This window comes from Archocentrus centrarchus, chromosome 23, assembly GCF_007364275.1.
Source record: "Archocentrus centrarchus isolate MPI-CPG fArcCen1 chromosome 23, fArcCen1, whole genome shotgun sequence".
Classification (NCBI taxonomy): Eukaryota; Metazoa; Chordata; class Actinopteri; order Cichliformes; family Cichlidae; genus Archocentrus; species Archocentrus centrarchus.
This window is the reverse complement of record NC_044368.1, coordinates 9496867-9519319: the sequence shown is the minus strand read 5'-3', so window position 1 is coordinate 9519319 and position 22453 is coordinate 9496867. Positions and strand designations below refer to the sequence as shown.

The 22453-nt window shown below is 38.9% G+C and overlaps 1 protein-coding gene across 1 annotated transcript; it reads left to right on the top strand.

Moving 5' to 3' along the window:
* The first annotated feature begins 10734 nt into the window (after positions 1-10734).
* On the top strand, positions 10735-12694 carry LOC115773798 (asporin). The gene is made up of 2 exons (XM_030720715.1): positions 10735-11030; positions 11152-12694. The coding sequence occupies exons 1-2, from the start codon at positions 10735-10737 to the stop codon at positions 12236-12238; spliced, it is 1383 nt and encodes a 460-aa protein (XP_030576575.1). The 3' UTR covers positions 12239-12694.
* Positions 12695-22453: the final 9759 nt, after the last annotated feature.

The following is a 22453-nucleotide window of genomic DNA, read 5'->3' as shown; positions in this document are numbered from 1 at the left end:
TTTTTCTCCCCCGTGCACTTCCTCGACATGTGGCTCGCACGATTGGTCGGAGGAGGTGGAAAGTTGGCCAATGAGAGGACAGTTGCCAGGCAGTCTGTGCCTTGTTTGGAGGCGGCTGGAGGCTCGCACAGCTGTTCCATTGAAAAGCAGCAGGACATAATAACAGGGGCCCCTCGCCGTGCACAGGCACACACATACACACACACACAAGCCCATTCACACAAAGACACACAATGTAGGCTGAACTGAATTCTGTGGTCCGAAAAGTTTACTGCACTACTTTTCTCTGTCTACATATGTGCCAGTTTAACATAACAAATGCGGTAGACATGTGTTTAGCAGTTATTTTGAGGCGTGTTTGTCACGTCTTGTCCAGTCCAAATCCAATGTTTATTTTCTTTTAGTTGCAAAAGTTTGGTGATAGGGTAATATCTGGCTCTTTAATGGCAAAAGGCTCCACTATGTTGACCAGCTATTGACTAAACTTTGTTCTTTTCTTGTTGGGGAGAAAAAATATGTTATAAGCATTTTTTATGCTCTACTTAAAGAGGAAACCACAAGAATGTGAATAGAAAAAAAAATCAAACCCTGATCTTGTGCTTCAAGGTCAAAAACTTGTTTTGCAATGCTACAGCTTGCCTAACAGTGTTGGAGAATTGTTAACTAGGCCTGATGACCCACATCACTCAGCAGAACGCTACAGATCCATCTGTCTCTGTGTTGTGCTTTAACAATACAACTCGTATACGCTCTGTGCATTTTTTTTTCCACCCACATATTTGACACCTGTTGCCTGTGCAGACACAGAATCAATCCGTGCTGTCCTGGATAATTAAAAAAAAAAAAGTATACATTTTAACTGCACAGAGCAGATTATGCATATACATGAACTGACACATGCATCATGCAGCATATGGTGAGCTTTTCTTGGCTGATAGCGTCAATGAGCAGCTATCAAAAGGGGGTACAGCAACATGAGTCACTCTTGAGGAACAAAGGAGTAATTTAAAGGACAAAAGCACCTGCTCTGCACTTGTTTCATGGTGCAATATGTGGCAGCCAAATGTCAAAGCTTCTTCAGATTGTTGCTTTTACACTCTACTTTTCTATAAAGAAAAAGAAACTAATGGATCAGTTGTTTTCTCCATGGGAAACATCAGTTTCAAGGGTGTTTGTAAAGGCCTGTCCACGTGAGTCTGCGTGTGAGCAATCAATGGGCGTCCTGAGTTGTGCTCTTCAAAAAGAGTCTGTTAGAGAGATGAGTCTTCAACAAAGAAGTGGGAATATAAAACAGCTTCAAGGATAGATGTCTAGTTTTCTAAAGAAAAAAAAAATACTAGTATGAAATTACTGTTCCCTCTTTTCCCATGAGTTAATGAGTTACAGATTCAAACAGCATAAACCCATGTTGATGCCTTTCTTTGAGCTAGCAGTGCCCTTGTCATTTTTGACCTAACTGTGCTTTGATCAGTCTGCCCTGACCGCTGATGTAATGTTTATGACGAACTGACTGACCCACAGGTTAGATAAGCTTCATTAACACCAAAAAATACAGTTTATGCCAATCTGAGGCTTTCGCTTAAAAGGCCTTCTTACTTAAATTTCAAATTGAAGTGTAAGGAAAGAGCCAAAGTGCTTTTTCAACCTGTTTTTCTGCTTCAAATTCCAGTTTTACTTTTTTTTCTAAATCGCTTCCATTCTTCATCCTCGTTTCTCCAAAGCTTTTGGCCTTGTTGATCCCACAAGACCTCCGGACTAAAACAAAAACACGCGTTCGGTTTGGTGAAGCTATTCTAAGCAGGGTTAAGAAAACAGTGTTGTGGGGTACACATGATTACTTCTACCCTTTTTTGGCGAGAAGGAAGAAAAAAATGTTTAGATATTCTTAGAAAAATATGCAAAAAAAAAGATGAGTAAAGCACAATCTGTGCACTTCCTGTTTTCATGCTCATGTAAACTCGTGATTGTACTTATATTCCTTTTTTCTTTTTAGTGTTTTTGTTTTTTGTATCCCGAACACAACAAGAAAAATCTGGATGTTCAGTCAGCTCAAAAAATTCTGGTCACTAAAAATCATTAACCATCTTTGACAATATCAGGTCTTCATTTTGCTGCCACATGACTAAACTGGACTAGTCAGTAATTGTTAATGTTTACTGTATGTTCATATGCCTGATAAAAGAAATACTGACATCAGTAGCATTACAAATAGCAAATACACACAAATGGCACAACTTTCAAACTGTTCTCATACTTCAAGTGGCAGTCCTATAATTCTATATAATAACCTATAGACTGGGCTACTTTTACTGGCTACACAGCAGCTTTAGGGATAATTAACCTACTTTAAACCACATCATGGATGGAGATGCATAATTACAACCATACACGCACAGTATGCTCGTAGAGGACAGTACAAAGTTATAAAAGTGTAAAAATATGTCTCATATATGCGGAGTCTCCATTTGTTTTGCAATTTTCAAACATGATCATTTTTTTGAAACTAGCCTCACAAACTGGTGAGTGAGCTAATTTTTTTTTTAGTTCCAAAGAGATATGAGAGCTATTTCCCAAAGTCCATCTCAGACAAGCCAGTGTGCTCCAGAGTTCATATCCTCCTGCAGCTGCACTAAGCTACTATTAGGCAAATAATTAACACGAGCTTTGTTGTTACTTCAATAACTTATCAGCAATGTGAGTGTTTAACTTTTTTATTACCAAACTGTATGACTCAATTTTATGGATAGTTATATTTCAGGAGAAATCGCCTGAGGGAGCACAGTGACCTTTTTTGGATGGGCCTGGACTCCCTTGAGGTGCTGATTTATTTTTATTTATTTATTTATTTCTATGTTTGTGATGTTTACCCTACACACACACACAAAAAAAAAAAAAACTTGTTACAAGTCCTCACTTTGAAGCATGAATAAACACATTTACAGGCTGGTAGAAAAAAAAAACCTGTTTGGTTATTTCAGATTTTAGGTGGCTAGCACTAGCCGCTATTTATGGATGCTCTAGTAGTTATGTACACTATTAGAGCATCCAAGAAGTCTGCCCTTGAGTTTTTTGGTAAATGAAATTCTGGTTGGCCTGTTACCTCTTTTACATATTAACAATAATAAGGAGAAATCTGTGTCTGTGTGCTGCAAATTGCCAGCCAAGCTAGTTATTGTTAGCTCAGCACTCCCACCATATTGTCCAAATATAGTCACTTCTGGCTGCAAAACAAACAAGAAGGTTACACCTATGCTAACTATGCTATTGACTATGCTAGTTTTCAAGGCTTCCAAATAGCAGCCCACAAACAAATGTGTGATGACAGAATATATCTCTGACTTATCCTATTTTTAATAAACGATTATAGAGATGGATATATATATAATAACTGTAGTTGAACCTATACATTCATATAATTAAAGGTCCAACTACAAGCAAAGTTTAGAGGCTAAACATGTATGCGTGAGTAATGTGGCCTGTCCGTGTAACACAAGCCCGAACATCAGTTGTGTGCACTCCAGAGTGTCATGCACACTGCACTAATATGGGTCTGATGCTTTTATTCGACAAATTGATCAGTCTGTGACCTTTGCCCCTGTTAACCCCCCCTACCACTGGTGTTACTGCCAGCAGACAGGCTCCCAGCAGATGGGATAGTTTGAGGGGAGAGGGTTTATTTTCAACACAGGCTTGTTGTCACTCAACCTTTTTCCTTCTACTGCTTTCCTTCACTGTCTGATTTAACTTCAGTTTTCTCTCAGTGTATCAGTTTTTCCCTTTGGTTTATGCCCTCAGGTTAAACAATATGGGTGTTTGGTCTTTTTACTGTAAATTCGATTGTACACTCCATGAGAAAGAACTGCGGCAAAAATTGTGTTAATGTTGTCGTCTGTTATCTGTCCAGTTGTCAACTTGCATCAAACAAAAGGTCTAATGTGTCTCTGCACTCAGATATAATTAAAATCATATGTCTTTATGTGCTTTTTGTAATATTAATTCAGTCGGATCTGTGACACGCATCCACCCATTCAGACACAAGTTCCACACTGGACTGTGAAGCCACTTACCTACCCTAACCTCAGCTGTTTGGAGACAAATACACTACACATACCTGTCTTTGAGTTTCTTCTCTTCCACTGAGGCCAAATTTGAAAAAGAAAAAAGTATCATAGCCTGAATCCAAGCCTGTGATCATTTGAAACCTTATGGATATTAATATATATGAAAGGGTTGAAAAAAAGTATGACAAACAAAATACTATCTGAAGTGTTGTTTTTCATTTGGGTCCTTGGGATTTAGAGCATACTGCAAGGGTAAGGGTAACTGGTGAGGCTGCTGGGTAGCTTTGAGGATACACAGAGGGAACAATCATTCAACTGTAAAAGTGATTTGGCTAGAAGGCAAAAGTCCAGACAGACAGATTGTGGAGCATATCATGAGCTTTGTCTGTGAAAGGGATTTTTGAAGCTGTAGATGGGATAGACAGACAACAACAAAAAGGCACTGAAATGGGTCGATGAGGGAGGAGGGGCAACGTTCTGTATGAAATATCTGTTTGCTTAGATGCACACATGCAGTAGGCCCACATACTGTACAGTGACTTATTTTAGCCTACACAGGTGCCGCTCTGAGATACCACCTCCACCTCTCTGTTTCTTCCATTATTGCTGCTTTTCACACCTACTCGCCTATACATTACGTCACCTTTGACAGGAAAATAGCGGCCACTGTTCAAGCAGCTGCAGAGACTCCTCTCCTCTTGTGATATTAGTCATGTGTATTATAGTCTATATTGTTTTTTTTTTTATGGTCCAGAAGAACAGAACTGATCTAGGCCCATGCAACACATTAAAGCCCATCTGCTGTTTCCCTATGCAATATTATGCAATACAAGAGTCTTTGGGGGTAATTTAGGCAGTTCTGTGTGAATGTGCTGCCACTTTGTGGTCTTGCAATGCAACTGCTATCAGATTATTCTGCTTTCACAGGTCAGGTTTTGGACACTAGAGGTCAGCTCGTTGAAAGTGTGTTTGCATGCGGGAAAAGTCAGTTTCACTACATTAACTATATCAACTCTTTAACGCCGAGTGTATCATATTTGATACATGAGTTTTTGAGAATTCTCCATCATCAATTTGAACAATTTTTAAGCACATTTTTAAGCAGTATTGTAGCAAATATGATGCAAATAAAAACTCATATATGCAAATTATTTCTTTTTTTAAAAAAATTATATAACGTTCAATAAACAGTCCATTTTCAAAAAAATAAACATTTCTGGCAATTATTTCACAGTTCAGTGCATAGTCCACTTTTAAAGTGTTTCTGGCTTCTATGCAGACAGCTTATCCAGATAACTCAGTCAAAGCTTATTCTCACATTCAGGTTCTGGATAACCTTTTTTTTTAAAATAGAAATTACAGAGTGGAAAGCTTCCATCATTTACTCTCTCTTGCCATGTAGTCTGGTCCAATACGCTTGGAAAAAACAGACTGAAAAACATTGTTTATCAGCTCTGCCTTTGTGTATTTCCATAACCATTTGTGTATCTGTGTTTCTTTTAAAAGCTAAACATAAGTATACACAATCCCACGCATAATAACACAATGGAAAACTGAAGGGAATGATCAGCAAATGAGCTCAAATGATTCACCATGTAGCAAAAACACATAATGCGATTGCATGTTGTAAAAATGCAAATCTATATAAATAAACATCTTGACATCAGAGGGGAAAGAAACCATCTGTTTGACATTTGCAGTGCAGTTTTCATTACTTTTAAGATGTGTTTTTTTTACAGCATGGGAAACCTGAAAATTCTGTCCAAAATATTTACAGCATTGAAAATTGGCCATGATTTTCAGGCTCTTTTGCAGCATACTGTGCTTTGATACACGTGAGCTTAAAAGCAGTCTAGTAGTGAAATACAGTTTTGTTCAACTAAATAAATAACATAGGTACAAAGTGTTTATTTAACCATTTTTATTTAACGTGTGTATGTGTTTTCTCTTCATGCCCATGTGCTGAGCTGAAAACCTGTGTCTCATTCAGTCTTTTTCTAAATGTCCACCTGTCAAACCTGATTAACAAAAAATGGATTGTTACTTGGACAAATAAACACATAAACTGCATGATCTGTGGTTCTTAGAAAGTGAGATTTTCACTGTTTTGACATTTAATAGATTGCAGTTGTTTCAGGGTAAATGACAGATTAATTTATAGTGAAAATAATGAGTTTCTTCCCTTATCAGAACTCATGATGGGTAGTTCAGAGATTCATTATCTGTACTGCGAGGCTGGGGCATGAGTCATGAATTGATTTATTTTCTTGGTTAGCCAAGATTTTTTTAAAGCAAAAAAAATGATCATGGTCAACAGAAAATATAATAGGACATCTTGGTCCAGTTAGAATTTCTTTGGTAGGTTTTGTTTACATTTTAGGTTTAAAATTAAACCAGAGCAGACATTCATTTATTAGAATTTTGTAAGATAAACCTCAGTCAAGCCTGTTCAAAAATCTATAGTAGTGTGCAAAAGTCTTGATTCGCCCCTCATTTTTTAAATGTTTTTCTTGGAAAAAAATGAGAAATGGGGCAGCAGTGATTAGCGCTGTTGCCGCACAGCAAGAACGTCTTGGGTTTGAATCCACCACCTGGCTGGGGGCCTTTCTGTGTGGAGTTTGCATGTTCTCCCCGTTTTCGTGTGGGTTCTTTCCGGATGCTTCGGCTTCTTTTGTCCTCCACTTGTCCAGTTCCTCAGATTTTTCACACCATGCTGAGATATGCTGAGTGTCTGACTAATAGCTCTTACGGAATCACCTTGTTGGTGCAAAAATACTATTTTTTTGTCTGTCAAACTGTGTTATGTTTGGTGTTTTTGTGGTTTTGTCACAGGCTGCTGGCAACAAAATGTCTAAAGATACTATTTAAAATTAGTTGTTTGCTAAGTTTTCTGTTATGTGTACACACAACACTGACTCATCCCTTGAGTTAGGTGATGTTTTTAGGCTTCAGTGATTCATAGGTCAGTGTTAAGTGGCTTAAAAAACAAAAAAAATATTCTTCTGAAAATGGTGAGGTACAAAGACTGGACTGAAAATTGGTGAAAAAGCAGCCAATGTGCAAAGAAAAACTTTGAAAGACCTTCAGAAAGCCTGGAGAACTATTCCTCAAGACCACTTTAAAAACTTGCAAGAAAGTCTGGCTCCTTGGAAACAAAACATAAAGAAACAAGTAGCAGCTCAAGACTTTTACACAGACTGTAACTTGATGCTGAAGGAAAGAATAGCGCATCCAAATGTTCACCCTAATAAAATCTAAAGCCACACATTGTTATGACCAGTTTTTGCATTCCTGAAGTACCTTGGAATATTAGTGTATAGGTCAAAGGCTGAGCAGATTCTACTTCTCACCATCATATAACCCCTTAGATGCAAATGCCTGGCAGATTTTAGTCACCTCTGACCCCTCTTCCTAAAGCTGCCCCTTTTTCCCGCTATTGATCCTTCAGATTCCTCTGACGTTGAGAGTAAGTGTGAGAATTCTCTTCCAGATAAAGGTATTTTAGGAGTTATTACCCATGGCTTACCCAGAGCTTATGTGTGAAGCCTGTCCATACAGAGAGGGTCACTGAAATGGATCATTAAAGTGTGTGGTTCAAAGGTTGCACTTTTTCTTCTGGAGTATTCAGTTCAGTAGCTTTTAAGTCCTCTGATGGTACAGAGAGAGGCACGTGAGGGTCAACTGGAAACACCGACAATAAGAGAACTCAGCACTCATGACAGGTAAGTAGATCTCATAAATCAGTTGAACAATATCATTTGCATGTTTGCGCTGTTCTTAACCTTTATTGTTTTACTGACATTCATAATATTATCCCTTTATCATTTGGGGTTTAACATTCATGTGTCAGAGTAAGTTAAACTAACCATTTTTCACATATATTTTTCTTTTACTTTTGGACTTACTGAAAATATGCAAAGCAGGATTGAAGACCCTGCAGATGTGAAGCTAACAAAATACAGAAATGATGGCCATAAACCATTGTTATTGAAAGTGTATTCAGTTTATTCACCAAAAAGTCATTTAAATATAAAGATGTGTAAATAATTTTATTCAGTCATTTTACATGTTTTTGAGGTCAGTACGGCCACAAAGAGGTTAGACCTGTTATGAAAAAATTGAGTGCAAATCAAACAAAAACTCACACAGACCTAAAAGCACACGTGCGCATGACCATTGTTTTGGATTGTATACAGGAGCCATTCATAACTTTCTAGGATAGAATCTGTTCATGTAAGTGTATCAGATTAAAAAACTGCTGGTATAAAATGAAGTAAAATCTTAAAATATCTACACTATATTTCCAGTATTCGCTCACCCATCACAATCATTGAATGAAAACAGTAAAACAGTGCTGTTCCACTCCTGTTCAAACATGACTGCGCACCAGTGCACAAAGCAAGGTCCATAAAGACATGGCTGAGCGAGTTTGATGTGGAAGAACTTGACTGGCCTGCACAGAGTCCTGACCTCAACCCAACAGAACACCTTTGGGATGAATTAGAGTGTGTGACTGTGAGCCAGACCTTCTCGTCCAACATCAGTGTCTGACTTCACAAATGTGCTTCTGGAAAAATGGTCAAAAATTCCCATAAACACACTCCTAAACCTTGTGGAAAGCCTTCCCAAAATAGTTGAAGCTGTTAGTGGGGGCTGCGAATCATGGGCCAACATCCATAAACCCTATGGATTAACAATGGGATGCTTTTAAATATCTGTGGCTCAGGTGGTAGAGTGGGTCGTGCAGATTGGAGTGTGAGTGCATGAACATTAGGTTAAAAAAGTGCTTAAGCATAGAACAAAGTATTTGTATGAATGGGTGAATAAGGATTGTAGTAAGAAAGCACTTTGAGGGCTCAAATTGAGTAGGAAAGCATTGTATAAGTGCCAGTCCATTTTTGCCATTTATAGATTTAACAAGTGTGTAAATGTTACCAGAATTTATTTAAAGCACAACATGTCAAGAGAATGCTCATTATGATTCTCATCATAATACACCTTTTTTTCCCCCATCGACAGATAAAATGGAAGTGCTCATGCTCCTTCTCATGTTGGTCACCGTCTCAGGATTTCCACACAGTATGTATTGCATTCCAGTAGTTTAGAGCTAGAAAACATTTTTAGAGGAACAGAGGGGTGAAGATAATCTCTTACAAATCTAAGTATTGATAGTCCTGCAAACACCTTTCATGCTAATTATGCTGATGGTTGAAATATGACTGTATCACTTGATTTTTAGTGCTTATTTACATGAATGAACTTTCTTCTGCATTTTGCAACAGGACTGACTTTCACACAGATAGATGGATGGAACAGAGATGACCGGTCTGACTTGAGAAGTAAGGAGCTTAGTGATGTTTCTATATCTGCAGAGGAACAGAGGGGTGAAAAGAATACCCCAGAGATGAACCGTATAGGAAAGCCTGTCAAGAAAGTAAAGACTGTGAAGGAAAGAAGGGGCGATGCACTGACTTTACAGATAGACCCAAAAACTGAGGAAAATTCGAAGCGTGAAATGGCCAAAGCTGGAAATATAGAAGGACTCATTGTAAAGAAAATTAGGTACACCCCTAAAACATTTCTCACAAGTATTTCTTTACAAGAAGAAACAAAAAGAGAGAGAAACTCTGTGCCCGACACGGTTGAATATGTAGATACAGATACAGAGGATGCATTGGAAATGAGAGAAAATGGACTGCATTTAGTCCCTGACTCAAAGAGAGAGAAACACGGTGAGAGTAGGATGCTGACAGATACAAGAAAAAAATGGAAAATAGTCAAATCTGTCAAAGGTCATGGTGCAGGGATTCCAGAGGAAGCAAAGCATGACAAGACAGATGTGGAAGCGAAGAGAAATGATCAAATAGAGAGGCTGGAACGAGAAATCGTGGAAGAGGAGAGAGAAAGACAGCTAGTTGCAGGGATTAGTCCTCCTGAGACAAGAAGAGACACACAAGCTATACAAGAAATGGGAGAAAAGGTGAAACATGCAGAAAGGAGAAAGGACATAGACCATGCAAACTATGAGGAATTAGAAGAAAGAGAAACGGAAGGGCGGGTATCATTTAACAACATCTCATCTCCTTTAAGCACATTTCCTGCTCAGGTAGGAAAGGAATTAATGATTCCTTCCACAATTCAAATTGTTACCCAGTCTCAAAATAAGCCTCCTGCTTATCACAGCAGCTCCCCTTCACTTCCCGTCACACCTACACAGATTCCTCAAGACTCCTCTCACCCTCCCACCCCTTACACCACGAGTAGTTTTCAGCCTCCTTCTGTCAATATTCACATTCCAAACTCAGTCAGTCAGATCACAGACTTAACAGTGAGATCTGGACGCCATCTCAAGCTGAAAGAAATGGAAGAAAAGGCCGACTCAGTTTTAGAAGATCTAATGGTCAAAAATGTTTTGTTGAAACCAGCATGGAAAGAGGTACAAACACAGAGAATAGAGGACAAAAGGGAAATAAACAGAGTTGTTCAGCCAGATGAGGGTGAATTTATCTTCTTGGTCCAAACGGCAACAACAAAACCCAGCGAAGCAAAGTTTATCACCAGAGAGCCAAATCCAACATCCAAATCAAAAGACAATTTATCTGCTGAAGTGCTCCAGCTTGCACACAAATCAAACACGTCACACTCAGCAGGCAAACACCAAAATGTTGAACTGATGGAGAATTACACCAAACTCACAGTGAAGCAAAATAAAGCGTCTCCCCCACAGCCGCAGCTGAACAAACCTTCAGCCAAACCACAGCTCGCAACTGCCAAAACACCTTCAGCGGGGCCAGCAAAAAACAACAAGCGTAGCAAAAACAAGACCATGAAGAAGTCCAAGGAAAAGAGAAAGAAGAAGAACAATAAAAGCCAAAAGCCACCAAAGAAGAAGAAAGAAACCTCCCCACCAACGAATTTTCCTTACTTTATGGATAACTATTGTCCACGTGAGTGCGCCTGCTATGGAAGGTAAGACAAAGGATATTGAAATTTGACTGAAGATACCATCCAGTATTCTTAATATTATAGCACTATACACTATCAAGAACATTTTGGAGATCACTAATATACCTTTAATTGTTGTTTCTAGAGTGGTCCAGTGCTCTGACAAAGGTGTGGATAAAGTTCCTTATGGTATTCCCTATAATTCCCGCTACATCCTCCTTATGAATAACTACATCAACAGCATCCAGCTGGACCTGCTAAATCAATATGATTCTATGGAGTTCCTTGTATTAAGCAACAATCGCCTCACAGATGGTTCCATTGAGGGGGCTTTTGAAGGGGTCTCAGCTCTGAAACGCCTCTACTTGGACAGGAATCTCTTGCAAAGTGTGCCAGTGGACCTTCCAGGTTCTCTGGAGGAGCTTCGTCTGGACAACAACCACCTGACAGTGATGTCGGAGGCAGCCTGGACACGGTGCCCTGGCCTCTTGGTTCTGAGCCTCAGCAACAACAGCCTTGGTAATGAATCGCTTCCTAATGCAGTACTGTCTCCTCTGGGGAACCTGCACACTCTGAATCTGGATCACAACATGTTAACCTCAGTACCTCTGGGGTTACCGCTGTCAATCAAGGAGCTCTATCTCAAGGGGAACCTTCTTGAGCAATTTGGCAGAGGAGCCTACAATGGGAAATCAGGGTTGGTGGTGTTGGACCTGAGTGCAAACAGACTAACAAACAAAGGGTTAGTTAGGGATTCCTTTCTCAATACAACATACTTGGAAAGCCTCAATTTAGAGGCAAATAGACTAAAAGAAGTGCCGCAACACCTTCCTCCATCTCTTAAAACACTAAATTTGGAGGGAAACCTCATATCTTCCATAAAGAAATCAGATTTCAGGAGCTTGAAAAAGCTGGAGCACCTAGGCTTAGCAAAGAATAAAATCTTTAAAGTGACATCAGGTGCATTCAGGATGTTGCCCGTGCTGCACCAGTTAGACTTGTGCCACAACACATTGGAGCAGGTGCCCAGACAGCTACCTAAGGGTTTGCACTCATTAGCACTCGCCCACAACAAGATTCAGTCAGTGCCTCGTGATGCTTTCTGCTGGGGTAATAAAAGTCTAAGCGGGCTCGTGCAAGTGCAGTTGGAGCACAATTTAATTGATATGGCGAGGCTGGATACACGTGCCTTTAGATGCTTAAGGGGCTTTCAGGTGGTGCACTTCTACTGAGCTGGATTTTTATGCACACAGATGAAATAAAACTTTGTAGTACTGACTCCTACTTTGAACGCTTTATAAAAGATCTGTGGTGAACACCACTATTACGAGAAACCAATGATGAAACTCAAAAACAATATTTATTGTGTGTGAAATTCAGTTTATTGTGTGACCCACTAAAGTCTCACTGTTTGACTATTTTTATGGCTCAGGCTGCTTTTCCCAAAATGCCTTATATGGTTGGAGAGCAGCTGTTTGCATGCAGTGAGAGCAGCTTATGGTACCTAGAATCAAAATTATGTGACTGCAAATCATCATTTTGTTATTGACATTTCTAGCAGTTTTTCCACAGCTGTTTTACCAACACCTGAAGCAAACATCATTATTATATCCTTGAGTAATCGGGATACAAAAATGTGTTTAATTTGGCAGAAAGTTTAAATTAAAAAATACTTATGGCCTGTACATCCATGCTTGTTTTGGGTAAAATGTGAGCTCACTGACTGGAATCACCTTGCTCTGTCTCAACAATATGTTTCATGAATGTGACTCATGAAATAAAAACAGAAGATTTTGCTGATCTTATGCCATAGGTGTGCCTCCCTTTACACCTTTCAGTCTCAGCTGTAACACCATACTAAAAGTGATATCATCCAGGTGTTTCATGTAAATTACTTGTCTGGCTCAATTAAATCTTCTAAATCCACACAACAATTACCAGTTCTGTTTGTTTGTTGTCCTTAACGAGGGTTTTTCCTTGTTTGTGACCATGCCAGCTTTCTGGTACTTAGTGAAAAGTGAAAGAACAAAGGAAATCTGCTGTCAGAAGTGCATGACTGTGGTTCCACTGTGAATACATGGCCACAAAAATGTAAACACATTCTTAACAAACTAGCCACTAGATGGCAATAATGTATAGAAGGACATTTCCAGTGCGTACAGTGTGCAAAATCAGATGCAGAATTTTTTTGAACCTGGCTCATTTCCAGTTGCCAAATACAACACTGTGGCAGTTTAAATGCATATGCTTTGGGAAGTTCATGTTGTGGGGAAAATGATATATTTAAGGCTATTTAAGGCTTTAAGGCTCACACCAGAATGGGAACTAAAGCAATGCAAGCATCACACGTACACACGCGTGCATGAGTCATAAGAAAGATTTTCACTCAGAAGCAAATATGTTTAGGATTTCTTTTGCAATAATTAGAGAGGATTCAACTTAACCGCAAGCCTGGAAAAATATACATGACAGATCATAAATAAAGAAGGCAATTCTTTCTATTAGTGAAAAGCAAGAAAGAAGGCAAAAATGAGGTAAAAGCATTAGCCCACGTGGAGGTGCTTAGCACTTTTCTCCCTTTTCCCTCTTTCCCTCACTCTAATAAGTTCACTCAGCAACGTGGCACTGCACCCATAGGGCCTGGGAAAGAGGAGCAGGAGGAGGGGGCAAGAGGGAGAGCCGGGATGAGGGGGGAGAGAAGGAGAAGAGAGACTGAAGGAGAGGAGGGAGGGCTTGAAGAATGGATCCAGGCTCCACTGGCTCAGCACGTGTCCAGAAGGAAAGAGCCTTGGCTGGAGCAGGGAGCTTACCAGCACCTCCCTACGGTCCAGCAGGACCCTGACCCCAAATCTCAACATTGCATCTACCTGAATCTTCCAGAAACCCTTCTCCCTTTATTTTATCTCTTTGTGCCTTTCTCTTCCTCAGTCTGGCTTTTTTTTTTTTAAATCACATTATCTTCTTGCACTCAGGTACCTTATAAGTGCATATCAATGTATGCATATGTGCGTATCTTTTTGTATGCAAACTTTTTTTTTCTCAGTACTTGTGTGGGAGTCAGATACGTCATGATCATGTGAACTGCTCTCTTGACATAGTCCAAGCCCATGTGCTCATTTGAGTAGTTTGGCAGATAGTTGATTTGGCAGATTTGTGTACATCCTGTGCTGGATGATGTCTGATATTTAAGCTTATCCTAATAGTAGTAGTAGCAGTAGTAGTAGTAGTAGTAGTAGTAGTGAAAGTAGGGGATCTTTCATTCTTTTTTAAGAAACCTTTTGCACTCGAACATGACTTATAAGGCAAAGTGATCATATAATATCTGACCCAAAACCACAACATTATATTGGTGCTCTTCACCTTAGAAGAGGCTGGTTGAATGTCTCTGATCTATTGACTTAAACTTTTCAGTTTGCTTCTCCAACAAACATCGCAAAGCGAGTTATATATTGAGATGTTACACATTTACACAGAATTCGGTCAAACACTCCCATAGGTATAAATACTGTGACTGAGAACACAAAATATGCAAATTTTTTTTCTTGCTCTATTGCTGACCACAATCATGAAACTCCTGCAGGAATCAGACCACAAGAGAGAGGATAGGAAGACAGAAAAGAACAGACTGAACAGGATATTAAACCACACCCTAGATGTGATCCAGCCAGACAAAACAGACCGACTGACTGGACTGAGTTGTGGTACTGTTCAGCTATTCAGTCTTTTCCTTTTCCTTTCCCATATGTGTGAAACTTATAAACTTATGAAACTTGCATAAAATATCTGATGATTTGTATTTTGTACTAAAGGTTTTATGAGCTATAGCAACAATTTTATGAAATACACATAAATGAAGTGATGAAGACTGAGACTGACAGTATATCATTTGTGGCTGGACTTTTCCCCTTACAGTACTTGAATGCAGTTGTAAGAAAGACACATAAAGAAATCATTTTTGCTGTGTATATGTGCTGGGTCTCTCTCATACTTGCACACACACACTCCCGCTTTCTCTCTCTTTCTCTGTGTTTGTTTGTTTTACTGTACAGCACCATAAAAAAATCTCCCAGTGCCTGATTTCATCCCCTATCCCTAGCTCAAATTCTCAACTCCTCTATATTCCAACCTCTGACAACCCTTAACCTTAAATCAAAGCAAAGATGAATGCTAACTCTAACCTTAAGCCCACACTCTCAATATAGGATTAACCATTGTGACCTCAGTCCAGAATCTCAAACGTAATCTCACTAAGATATAAAAAAGTCTTTGTGGAGATTCAAATGGCAGCTCAGTCTAAGCACGGCGATATTCCAAGAGCGAAAGGTAGGTGGCGCTTGAGTTAGCCCAGAGAAGGAGAAGGCAGGGAGAAGGGCAGAAGTAAAAGAGGGAGGGGAGAATGTGAGGGAGGAGGGGATAGAGAGAGAAACCATGGGAGCCAGAGGGACCTCTACACACACACACACACACACACACACACACACATAGAGCCCATCATATCCCTCTGGCTTGGGCCTGCACTGACAATACACACAGGCATGAGCACACAAGTCACACACAAGTGCATATGCAAAATGCTAAACTGTTCTGCATCGTTAAATTTTGGTTACACAAAGCTACTACCAAACATTTAATGCAGCCATTCTGCAGGACATTCCTTAATTAACACATATATGCACACACTGTGCACATATGTTGCTCAGGCTCCACAAGGGGGCCTGTGAATGTTTATCTTCTGGAGAGAGACTGAACATCTTGATCTATAGCAGGGGTCTAAGTAGCTGTTACACTCCAAATAGGCAACATAATGTTTTCTAAAGTGTATTCATTTGTTGGCTAGTTTAAGAAAGCAAAGAGCGGTTTAGGTGGGATGAGGGAGCTTCTATCAATGTCACATAACAGATTAGAAACTTTGCAAGAACCACAAGAACCTGGAAATTATTTTTCTTTTTTCTTTTTTATTGCAATTTAAAACATGTCATACATGTATCATCATTCATTTAATATCTGTCTATTTACCTAACAGCCAGAGCTTACAAAACAGGGAAAATTCTTTGCAGGGTTATGCAGGAAGTGATGAAATCTAATTGCCTGTTATTTATTCATGAATTCAGGAAATAAGTTCACAATAGTCAGATTTATCAAGTCAGAAATCCTGGTTGGAATTATTTATATGTTCTATCCCAGACCTAAAATGCTGGAATGCGGTTCAGTTCACATAAAATAAATCTACCAGCTCTCACTCTCCTAGCATTAAATCTGATGGTTGTTTACCATTAAGTCAATACCTGTTTAGGTTTCCGCAGATTTTCCTGTCACTGGCCTTTTGTTTGAAGGTGTTTGCACAGGGATTCATATAAATAGCAATTACTGTATGTGCATGGAGCCAACCAGGGGTCCCTATTCTCTGTTCACAGTGAGGACAACTTTGATCTTTTTCCTCTCTTTTATCTGCGCCACTCATTACTAAGCATATTCCATTACATCTTACATATTCCCCTCAGTCTTTTTAAATTGGGCCATATGATTCTTCCAAATAAAAGCGTAGACAGCAGTGACTCGTAATGTCCAATTTCAAAGCTGTTCTGTTTTCTGAAAATTGTAAAATCACCAGCCAGTAATCTCCTGCAGGATTTCCTGGTGCACACAGTCCCTGTAAGTCTGGTTTTGAAGTACCATGGTTGTTTCATTCCTTGTTTGGGGAGTAATAAACAGTCTGACTTCATATGCATTCATCAAAATAAGTTTGAAGCCATTAATCATTATTTACTATTACAAATGTGATCGCTGATCTGATTTTTTTCTAAAAAAAAAAAAAAAAAAGACCTTCTGGAATTGGTGCCTGTCAAACAGTCATGCATGAGGTACAAACCAACCATGAGCTACTTTCACACAAGCAGCTCTCCAAACTTTAATCATCTGATGCAGATGCATGGGAGAATGAAAGTATCAGACATAGTTTGATTGGACATTAACCACTCTTTAACCTGCCAGCTCACCAGTGGAATGTCCATGTGAACAGGTACATTTTTTGGATTGGTACCAAGTGTATGGGTGCCATGTGTGCAGCCTTCCACTTTCTCCAGGCAGCCAGCACCCTAGCTCAAACCATACTGAATATTCCCAGTATTTGGAATGCTACTGACACAGACTATTTCCTGCTGTGTGTTTCATGTTAGAAAGGGCATCTGCAAGCAATGGCAACAGCTATTTATGCCAGTTGCCACATCCATCTCACATGTACACTTATTTTGTTGAATTTCCAAATAAGACATGACTTTACTTCTTGTAATCTTGTAATCCTGGCCTCAGACCAGTTCCATAACTATTCAGTTATTCAGCTTGGATAAGTTTGAGATTTGAATGCATGGTATAATGCAAATGAAGCATAAGCTATTACGACGGCCCATCATATTTAACAAACTTTTGTGTCTTCTTGTTCAGGTGTTGGGTTTTGATTATTAGGTTGGTAAATCAAAAGTGAATGAAAATAAGTCAAAACCACAGACAGGATGCAAGAGCATTCCACTTGGTGCTTGTAATATATTTTAAAGGCTTCATTGGGGGCCAACTTTTAGTAACTTAATCATATAAAGATCACTGTAGCATCTGAATAAGCAGCTTTATGCTATATTGTTTCTTTTTCTTTTCTCTTATTGTATTTAGCCTTGATCTCAGTTCCTAGTTACTTTAGTTTAATTCCTCCTGTGATGTTCAGTCCCCTTGTGTCAAGTCTCCCGTTTTAGGTTCATTCATGTGTCTGCATTTTCCCCATTTAGTTATCGCACTTCCTGTTTCAATTTGAGAGTTAGGGGTCCCTGTGCTTTGATTTTAGTTTTGCTTATTTTATCTCATCTGCTGTGATTTAGTTCACCTGTGTCTTGTTTTCCCCAGCTGTCTCCACTTCCCCTAATTACCATTCTGTGTGTGTATATATAGTCGCTGTCTCTCTTAGCCTCGATTCCCAGTGTTTCGTAGCTCCAGCGTAGTTCTCTTACTCTTTATTTCAATTTGTATGTTTTGCTATCACTTGTTTATAGTTTTTTAGTTACCCCTTTTGGACCTTTTTCTGGCCTTTCTACAATCCGTTAACAAATGTCTCACCTTTAGTTTAACGCAACTCTCCTCCCCGCATCTGTGTTTGGGTTCACCACTTAACTCTCAGTCTGCCTATCCTGCAGGCTATAGCACACTATTTTATTGGTCTTGAACCATATGTCTGCCACTAACATGGGAAAAAAAAAAATCTATAAACCAGGTCGCCCTCAGGAAGCATGTTGCTTGTTTCTCCAGCTTCCTGTGTGTTGGCTTTTGACGTGGGTTCTAGACAGGTTTGTATGAGGCAAATCAGGTCACAAAAAAAATTGTTCAAAGAACCTTGTAAGTATAAAAGAGACAGTGACAGCTGGCACTTTAAATAAATAAAGATCAAGTAGAACATGGGGTTTTCCACACAAGCAGACATTACCTAAGAAATAATTTCCCCACCCAAATTTTACTGATGTCTGTTTTGAATGTCAATGAGCAGAAAGTAAGGCAGACAAAGCCAGTAGAGTCATTAACGAACATGTACGGAAAGAACTACTAGGAACTCTCCGAGGCCACTTGCTGACATTTTTCTGGAGTAACCCAAACAGCACCATATTACATGACCCAAATACATTCAAACAGTAGTCGACGAATCACCTGACACCACAAGTCCTCACCCAGCATTAAAACATCTGACAGGAGTGTTGCTCCACTTCCTATTTAGCCTCTAATTTAACAACTAGCAACAAGATGGTAATTTAGAGGTATTTCTCTGATCACATCAGGTTTTACACAGCTTTAATGTGAGCAGTGGGGGTTGTGACACATGATTGGATGTTTTGAATAAGAGGCAAGTCTAAACACATGAAGATATGATGTAGAAGTGGAATACAGTGGTGTGTGTGTATAGACACACTCCGGGAGCTTGCTCAAAAGATTGTCATACCTAATTTATCTCTCTCACCCACTTCAGTGAGATTAACAAATGTGCTATTGCGTTAACAAAAACATGACTGACAAATTAGATCATCAGATTATATTAATGTGACAACATAATGAGTTGGCTGGATTTCAGTAATCAGTTCATCACTTATAGATATTAAAATCAAAAAGTGACTGGCAAAAATGATGCAAGCATTATCTGTGTTCTCCACAGTGTTATCTGATTTGGCCTACACTGCACCACTTCTTGTCTAAACAGTCTTATGGTAGCAAGACTAAGGATCTAAGAATAACTGGACCTGGAACCATACTGAGGTGGGGGGTAATGCTGTATATGAGCAGTATCTTAATAGGTTTTACATGTGTTTTGTAATAAAGTATTGAATGAGTTATAAATTTGACACAATAATGGAAAGATAAGGATTACCACATGTATTATAATTCATCTTGAAGAGAACAAAAGTGTTTGTAACAAATATCATGGAAATGAAAATTATGAACCTATTGGTCCAGAAATCGATTAGCCGTGACAGTAGCATAGATTGAACACGGTGTTGGAACCATTCCTCAGAGATTCTGGTCTAAACTGACATAGCATCACACAGTTGCTGCAGAGCATTCAAACTCCACACAGAAAAGTCTCAGCCAGCTGCCCAGTGAACGCATTGTCAAGAAACCAGTGTGAGATGATTTGGGTTTTGTGACATGGTGTGTTATCCTGCTGTTGGCAGCCATCAGAAGATGGCTAGACTCTGGTCATAAAGGAACAATGGTCAGCAACAATACTCAAGTAGACTGTGGCATTTAAAAGGTATTCAGTTGGTAAAGTTTGACATGATGTGCATTCCGAGATGCTCTTCTGCATACCTTGATTGTAACAAGGGGTTATATAAGTTACTGCTGCCTTCCTGTCAGGTCAAAGCAGTCTGACCATTCTCCTCTGGCCTCTTGCATCTACAAGGCATTTTTATCCATAAAAACGCCATTCACTGGATAGTTTATATTTTTCAGATGGTTGTGCAGGAAAATCCCAGTAGATCAGCAGTTTCTGAAATACTCAGACCAGCCATCTGGCACCAACAGCTACAGTGTCATATTCAAAGTCATTTAAAGCATTTTTCTTCCTCATTTTGATGCTACAAACTTCAGCAGGTAGTCTTGACTGTGTCTTCATGCCTAAATGCATTGAGTCACTGCCGTGCGATTTGCTGATTAGATATTTGCCTTAACAAGCAACTGAACAGGTGTACCTAATGAAGTGGTCATTGCAGCAGAAGTTATTTGAGCTGGAACCTATGTACACTGACAGTCTATGACCTTAATTGTACAGTTTTTTAAATCCAATGTCTGTTAATTGGATTGTGTTTTTAGTTAGTTAGAAAACAGCATGTAACTGTAAGTAGCAATTTATAGCATTTTTTATCTACACTTGACACTGCCACCCTAATCGCATATATTCTCCAGAGGTCATATCGACTTTGGTCCCCTCTTCAAAGTCTCCCTTTCTCCTGCTGCATCAGCATGGACTGAAGCAACATTTGGCAACAGCATAATACACTTAATTCGTCATTCCAGGGAAAAGTTTCCCAGAAAGAATGAGTTGTTACATAGAAAACAGATGCACCAAATTTGTGACATCTAAGTCTGATTTTCCACTCTGAAACAAAGTGATTCATCCAGGGTTAATTTACATTTAAAGTCAAGAAAAAACCTGCACCATTTAAACATGTGTTTATTAGATTTTTGGAGATGGTTTTGTTTTGTTTTTTGTTTTGTTTTGTTTTGTTTTGCTTACAAAACAAAATAAAAGTGAAATTTTATTTTTTGTTGATGGCGCTGAGATGGACAATTATTACAACAAACTGTCATATCTAAATAAAGAATATGCAAACTATAACTAAGTTATCAAAAACCTTGGGCAACTCCAGTTAATAGTTTAAAAAAATGATTGATTGACCAGTCAGCTGTTTGTGCCAGGTACTATGAAATAGTGATTTCTGTGTTGCCAAATATTTTCATTCGTACAACGGTTCAACTACTGTTACTTAAATCAGATATTTCGTCCATGTTTTGTGTGAAAATACTATAGCCAAGTTTAACATCTGCCCATTTTTCTCTGCCAGGGTCATCAAAGTGTCTGACAGAGAAATAGAGAAAGATTATGGGAAAACACCCCAGTGGGTGACTTGGATGTCATAACAGCTTACATCGATGAATCAGTGAAGGTTTCTGTCTGTCACTTTGATGTGATTCAGATCCAGTTTGTAGTGAGTGTTAAAGACATTCTGTAATTTCAGAAATGTAATATACTTTCTTATTTTAATTCCAATTTTAAAAGAGCATAAAATCTGGGTTGCCGAGCTTTTTTTTTTTTTTTTTTTTTTTTTTTGAGACACTCTTTGTGTGTGAACTTTATAAACAGTCATAAGTGAAGTGGCGGAAGTCGAGATGTCCTGACTTTAAATCCCTAGAACGGACAAAACTTCAAAAGAACTGCATTTCCTGTGATGCAAACAGCACATTCTTTTAAGCTTAGCCCCAGCTTTTAAATGTCTCTTTGAAACCTTATGCTCTCATCTGCCAAAGACTTGCCACAGTTGCCAGTTTCAGACATGACAAAGCTCCTCTAGAACCTTTACACAACAGTTCAATGTTACATCTAAAGACAAATAGTTATTAGTAAATTATCTATGCTTGAAAACTGTAAGTGCACACCAGAATGCAAGAAACATGACACATGAAAACACATGAGGCCTTTTATTGTTGGTTTAATTCCTGTTCTATTATTCAACTGTCCTTTTTAGTTTACAATATAAATGTTATAAGGACTGTTCTCCCTTACTAACTTACATGAAAGTGGGTAGGCACTTACCTTGCAGCCGGAAGGTTGCAGGTTCGAGCCCCTATCCCTGCGCTGCGTTGTGTCCTTGGGCAAGACACTTAAACCACCTTGCCAAACGGTAGCGCCAGTCTCTGGCTGCATGACCGCAGATGCTCGTCTCTGGATGAGTGATCTGGAACGATCATTTCATTGTGTGCCTTGTGCGCACAATGATAATGAGTTGAAACTAACTAACTAACTAAACACCATCAAAGTTTGTAGGCCTATGTGACCTTATGATAGAGCCAAGTCTAACCTATTTTTTTCTTTCACAATTGATGTTCATACATAACTTTTAAAAGGAGTGTACAAGAAAGGAGTGTCTCTTTTTTTTTAATAAAAGTTAAGGTTAAGCCACTCCGTAATATGACCCGCACCCTGAAAAGTACAGTGTACTTACAATGTAAGATGGAGAAATATTGTAAATATTTATATAATATAAAATTACTTACAGTATAATTTGTCTCCTCTCCTGTGAAATATTTGAAGTTATGCAATACTTAAAATTACTCATGTACTTTCTAAAATTACTTACATATTACTTAAAATTGCTTGAAAGGGTTACATCCTGTACATCCTGTATAGGTCACCAGCCTGT

Excerpts from the sequence above, each read along its gene's own strand:
- LOC115773798 (XM_030720715.1), top strand. The coding sequence starts at position 10,735 with ATGGAGAATTACACCAAACTCACAGTGAAGCAAAATAAAGCGTCTCCC. Across the intron at positions 11,031-11,151 it reads GAGTGCGCCTGCTATGGAAG|AGTGGTCCAGTGCTCTGACA; the intron begins GTAAGACAAAGG and ends TGTTGTTTCTAG.